At 39.2% G+C, this 6,000-nt stretch overlaps 1 protein-coding gene across 14 annotated transcripts in view; it reads right to left on the bottom strand.

Annotated features, from left to right (window-relative positions):
* Positions 1–4,104: 4,104 nt before the first annotated feature.
* Positions 4,105–6,000, bottom strand: part of ATP2B1 (ATPase plasma membrane Ca2+ transporting 1) — a 35,535-nt gene continuing 33,639 nt past the window's right edge. For all 14 annotated transcript variants that reach the window (XM_080611247.1, XM_080611253.1, XM_080611255.1 and 11 more), the window contains one exon: positions 4,105–5,800. In XM_080611247.1, the coding sequence (XP_080467373.1) occupies positions 5,489–5,800 (312 nt within the window). In that variant the 3' untranslated portion in view covers positions 4,105–5,488. The remainder of the gene's footprint in view (positions 5,801–6,000) is intronic.

Raw genomic sequence — 6,000 nt, 5'->3', positions numbered from 1 at the left:
GAATTAGGTTGATACACTGATCAGAATATTAATGACCAATAAATGGTGAAGACATACCTTCCAATCTTTAAAAGTAGTGTTGTCAGAAAGCAAATCCTCTTGCTTCCTACCAAAACAGCAATTCCAAGAGCTCCCTATTTCATATAATGTCTGACTCACGTATCTTTTGACAGGTCCTCTGACAACGATCTGAATGTTCTAAATTGGTAATTTTACTCTCTCCTAAAATACAGAGCACAAACCACTACACAGTAGCTGCCAGCACAGTATTCAAAATGAGCTCTGTGTGTCCCCACAAATACCAGCCAGATAGAGGCTTACCTTCAGGAGATCTTGAGACTAGCTTACTGCATCATCACTGAAGATGCATTGTACCTACCATCAGAGGTACACCAGAGGTACAGAGCCATCAGAGCAACCAACTTGTACAAGAGGGAAAGTGTCAAGTTAAATTCTGTATTTGTAAAACTCAAATTGTCAAAGACAATGCATCATCTAGGGTTTATGTGTAGAGTGGTTTGAGGTTTCCATTGTAGTACCTTAAATCAGAAGTTCTGGGTGGCTATTCACTCCAAGTGTAGAAGCATCTTAACCATACACTGATTCTCTACAGGAGACTCTGAAAGCTTTTAAAGAGGAAAAGCTAGCATTCACTTTGTGCCTCAGCAATTGTCATGAAGCAATGCCAAGATTGTGTCCTTGCTAAGGAGGAAGCCATAGAAAGCTTTCTGTATGATCGTACTTACGGTCTTCCAGCATACTTCAGCTTCATGCCCTGTCAGAGAGACAGCCTAGGAAAGCAGATGAAGATGTTTAGAGTACTATGAGATACCACTAGCTTTGCAATGAATCAAAGCTGTGCACACTGCATACTTCCGTTTCAGCAAGTAACTGCTGCTTCAGAGTTGGGTTCATACATGTCACTACACCAGAATTTGATGCCAGGTGATGTTCCAATATTCCAGAATGTTCACTTCCATCAACCAAAAGCCATTAATTCTCAGAAATCCCCATTTTCCCACCATCTTCCAGTAAGAGTAAGCCAAGGAACCCTTTTCAACTTAACAATTTTATACATTTTTAGAAAATGAGATTTCACATAGCAGTAGCAGAGTTACAGAGGAATTCACTAAATCTTAACAACCAGATATGGCTGAAGCAAGTTACTGCCCATTTTCTGCAATGCCCGGTATCCTTATCTATCTTTTACAGGAATATACTCAGAACACTGACAAGATCTGAAGTGATCATAAAGTTGTATGTGAACACAGAACAAAGTCCTCTGCCTGCTCCATACAGGACAGGAGAAAGTTGCTTGCTTCCTTTGTAGTTGCTCATGTTTTGAACATAAACTATGTCAATCTCTCCTCCACTTTATATATAATTTCCTATTAATGCTTCTGAGTTACTATGAAAGCATAAGAGCCACATCCAGTTTTTTTCCCTTATGGAGGAATACTCTCTGCTTTGTGAAATTTGCAGTGTAAGCACCAACTCTATGCTTTGCAACTAGAACGGTCTCTTTGCTCAGGTTATCTGTCTAGTAAGCTAACTTTTTAATGCTTTTAGGTGCTTAAGCCCATCCTGCTTTTTAAGCAAATCCTCATTCTAGAATCATAGAATGGCTTAGGTTGGAAAGGTGCTCAAGACCATACAGTTCCAACCCCCTGCCATGGGCAGGGACACCTTCCACTACACCAGGTTGCTCAAAGCCCCGTCCAACCTGGCCTTGAACAGTGCCAGGAATGGAGCATTTACCACTTCTTTGGGCAACTTGTTCTGGTGTGACAACCGATTAAAGGAGACATTACTTTGAACAAGAAGGACAAGTGATACCTGTAGGAAGCTTTCGGTTTAGACACTGTGTAAGCTGCACCTCCTTGATAGATGCTGCAGTCTCTTGAAGAAGGTGGTTAGGTGTACAGTCCAGGGGAGAAGATAAGCAGGAATAGCTTTAAGGCTATTGATTCTAGCCCACAACTTCCTGTGACATGGCCCTGAATAAGCAGACCAGTTCAGTCTGGAGATAGGGTGGAGCTGGACCCTCCATTCTGGCCAGGCTCATTCAACAAAGCTAAGGTATTTCAGTGAGGGCTTGTAATCTGTAGGATCAGAGGATATGCACTGCTTGGGGAAGAGGGTAAAGGTGGAAAAAAGCAAGAGCTCTTTAGAAACAAGTATTTGTATCAGTACATTCAGGCATTCAACTTTAATTTATGCAAGGCTTGATTTGATCTGAATTCCTCCAGGGGTCTGTGGAGGCTGGCACCCCTCACAGTAGAAACTGAACTTATCAAGGCCTTTGGAATAACTTCCCAATACAGCCAGCCACACATGAGTTATCTTTCCATGAAAATTACATTTGCTTGCTTACTTTGAAACACATTGGAAAACTTCCTTTTATTGTAAGAGAGTCTGAGAGTTCATATATTTTGGCTGCTTACACTTGCTGCATTTACCCATTGGTATGGCATTAAGGCATTTGTTTCCATTGTTCTCTCCAGACTACTTTGTGATGCAGCATTTTCATCTTCCTGTTAAGACCAATACAGAAAAAATGAGTCCCTTACACTACAATTTTCAACCCCTCCCTCAAAGCCAAGATTATATGTCCTAACATGTCTTGTACACATGTATAGTAGACATCCTACCCAGAATACTGCATTTTAAGCCACTTCAAACAGTCTTCGGTCTAGAACTGCATTTATAAGTTACTATTGCTTGATGCCACGTACACCATGACCTCTCAAAAGGGAATGCACTTAAAGCTGTAGCAAGAGCTATTTTACAGCGTTGCCACGCATTTCAGGTTTAAATCAGTACTGTACTGACATTCAAGAATTTCAGTCCCCATACAGACTGATGAACAGCACTTTTATTTATTTCAGTTACAGGAAGAAAGACAAGTAAACCTTACAACCAGAAAGGCAATGAAGGCCTCATGAGCTCAGTGAAAATCATTTCATAATCTAGGCAACATGTTATGATTTCTTGAGATCACGAGGAAAGCATACCCCACTCTTCAACAACCTCTCCTTGTTTCTGCAAAGAGGTTTCCTGTTAACAGAATCGAGGACACCAATTCACAAAGCTTACATTCACCTTCTCATCCTCCCTCAAAAGGCTAAAGTGTAGACTTTATTCCAAAAAAGTTAACATGCAGTCATGATCACAGCTAGAAGACAGAGAAAAATTAGTCTGTCATCATATGAAGTTAAATTATGATGCGTTAATGAACTTAAATGAAGATACTTTCGCACATGGCAGTGTACTTCATGGGTAAAGAAACTCTTGTCATTTTAAGCCAATACTTATCAGACTATTCTAGTAGGGAGAAAACAGCTTCAATAGAAACTGATCTCCCTACCAAGCACTCTAGGTAAGAAATATGACTTAAGTGCTAGAAATATGTGGGAGAAATCACTATACAAAGTGTCAAGTGCAACCCCCTCCTTGCCTAGAATTCAGTGTATTTACTTAAGTACAATAGAAAAGACTGAATTCAGGAGTGGCAGACAGTGGGATACAGTGCTACAGGTTGAGCATCATCCACTAAAGGACAAACCCAAGCATGCATATATCCCACCACAAGGAAGAGACACGCCTGAGCTTCCTAACCTGCTCATTTCTGCCCTTTGCTCTAGTATTATCTTCTCCCTCATTACCAGCTTAGTTTCTGAACTCCTTTGAAGAGACTCCTTTAAAACTCTCCAAAATTCTTGATTATTTGGCAAAAAAACCCAAACCACTCGCTGTTTTAAAGAACACAAAACTAGAAGGACAAAGGAAGAAACAGAGTTCATAATTCATCTCTTCGGTTGCTCTTCTAAGCTGTATCAGACCTAGAAAACATGAGGAAGTACTAGATCAAGTACTGTTCCATCATCCTTGAGGCAGATCATAACTTCAGTCAATCGCTAGGCACGTCAGTTTTGGGGCACAAGATGTTAATCAACTGAAAAATGTATTTTCACCTGTGCTGTATGTCAGTTCTCAGTTTCCCCTGCTTACGTGGTCAGGGATACATTTATCACGCAGTACTCACAGAAAGTCTCAGAATTTCAGGCAGACCTATTCATTCCCGAGGAGTATCCTTTTGGCTCAGTGAAGACTTTTGAGTACTTTAGCTTACATTCATTCTGGAGGCAGCCACCATGACTCCATTTACCCAAAGTACTATTGTTAGTGGGGCTGTTACCATCTTGAAATTGCAGTGTAAAGTTAACCAGCAATACAAGAGTATTTTTTCAGTGTTTCCAGTGAAGAAGCTGAGAAGAAAAAATAATCTGTAAGAAACCATTGCTGCAATTTTATTTTAACAAAAGGGCAGATTTATTCATGTTTACAAACAAGTTCCAAAAACAAAAAGGAGAACATGTATGCTACCCACTAACAACCTTTCAAAATGCCAACAGCCCTCATGCTGCATGAAGGATTCTATAGATTAGAAAAAAAATAAAATAAAAATCACAGTTCCACTCACAGTTCACCAAGACAGCACTAAACTAACATGTTTAGACAAAAACAAAGGACTAAGATTCTGATGTATTTTGATTTAATCCATTTTGCCCGAGATAACAGAAATATTTCAAGCAAGTTCCATCACAGATTGATGTCCTGCATTAAACAATCCTACTAAGTTCTGAACAAAAGTTATTCAGTATGTTTCTCAAAATTTTTAAAAATTAAACAATTGTTTCAAAACCATTAAGTAGTAAATGTATTTAAGAAACTAATTAGGACAGAGGCCATAACTTCATTAGAACACCACTGCTCATGTTTTTACAAAGCATTAGTGTTATCTATTTGGCTATTAGTAGTAGCAATTTATCTACAATATTTAACAAGGTAAACTGCAGGCAAAATTTAGTACAGTTTCAATAGAAACACCCTTTTCCTGAAAATACAGCAGTATTTGAAGGACTAGTTTTTTTTTGTTTGTTTTGTTTTGGTTTTTTTGGTGGTTTTTTTTTCTTTTTTTACTTTTTCTCTGCATCATTTATAAGGAAGCTTCCCATCTATGAACAGGAACAAAAAAGTATCTACAAACCTTGTAAACAGATCTGTATCATTTATAAACATAAATAATCCAAATTATTAACAGCCAACAGCAGAAATTAAAGTATCAATTCAACGATCCAGGGCCTCCTTGCCCTTCCCAGCCTTTCCCTCAGAAAAGGATCATGATAAACTAAAGCTCTGCTAACACACTGTTCAGGACCATTCTTAAGTACAACAGATGATCCACAGGTCACTTATGCTGAGTTACTGTTTATCTGTCAGAGTTCATTATTACTCCCACCCCAGAAAAGCACCCTCCAGTCTGGCAGAAAGCTTCTGTTTTTTAAAAAAATAAATCTACATTCGTACAAGAGTGTCTTCTGTTGAAGTCCGAGACAAGAATATCATCTTGTCCATCATAATGTGTGAAGAGACCCAGTTTCAATTTCTTTACAATGCAGCTAGTGTGTTAACATTCAGCTTACAATCAGAGTGATGTTTCCAAACTATGTAGCGGGCTCCCTGGGGATGAAGAGGTAGCAGACTTGTTCATGTCTGTTGTAAGGTGAATTCCACTGTCAACCGCATTGTTATTTTTATTGGGAGAGGGTGGGGGAGTAGAGTTGCGTTTTGTTGGAGCATCATCTTCAGCATCAGTATCATCAATAAGGGGAATATGAGGCTCGGAGTCTTCTATTCTAAACTCAGGATGCGTCATAAAATTGTGAATTGAACTTCGTGTCTCAGGTTTCTCTAGCCCCTCATACAAGGAGCTACGAAATGCATTCACCACTCGGATCTGTGAACAAAGAAAAAAGGTTGTTAGAATGCTGCAGGCTTCTGGCAATGGCATGGTTCTTATGAGTTTGAATCCACAAACAGCTAGACATGAGTGAATCAAATTTGTGTATGATGCAGTGGAACTTGCAATAAACTGTAAAAATGAAGAGCGTTTCAGTAAAGCACTGCCAGTCTACACAACAGGAATAAAAATTGTAC

The sequence above is a fragment of the Psittacula echo genome, assembly GCF_963264785.1.
Source record: "Psittacula echo genome assembly, chromosome: 1".
Classification (NCBI taxonomy): Eukaryota; Metazoa; Chordata; class Aves; order Psittaciformes; family Psittacidae; genus Psittacula; species Psittacula echo.
This window is presented reverse-complemented; position numbering and strand designations above follow the sequence as displayed.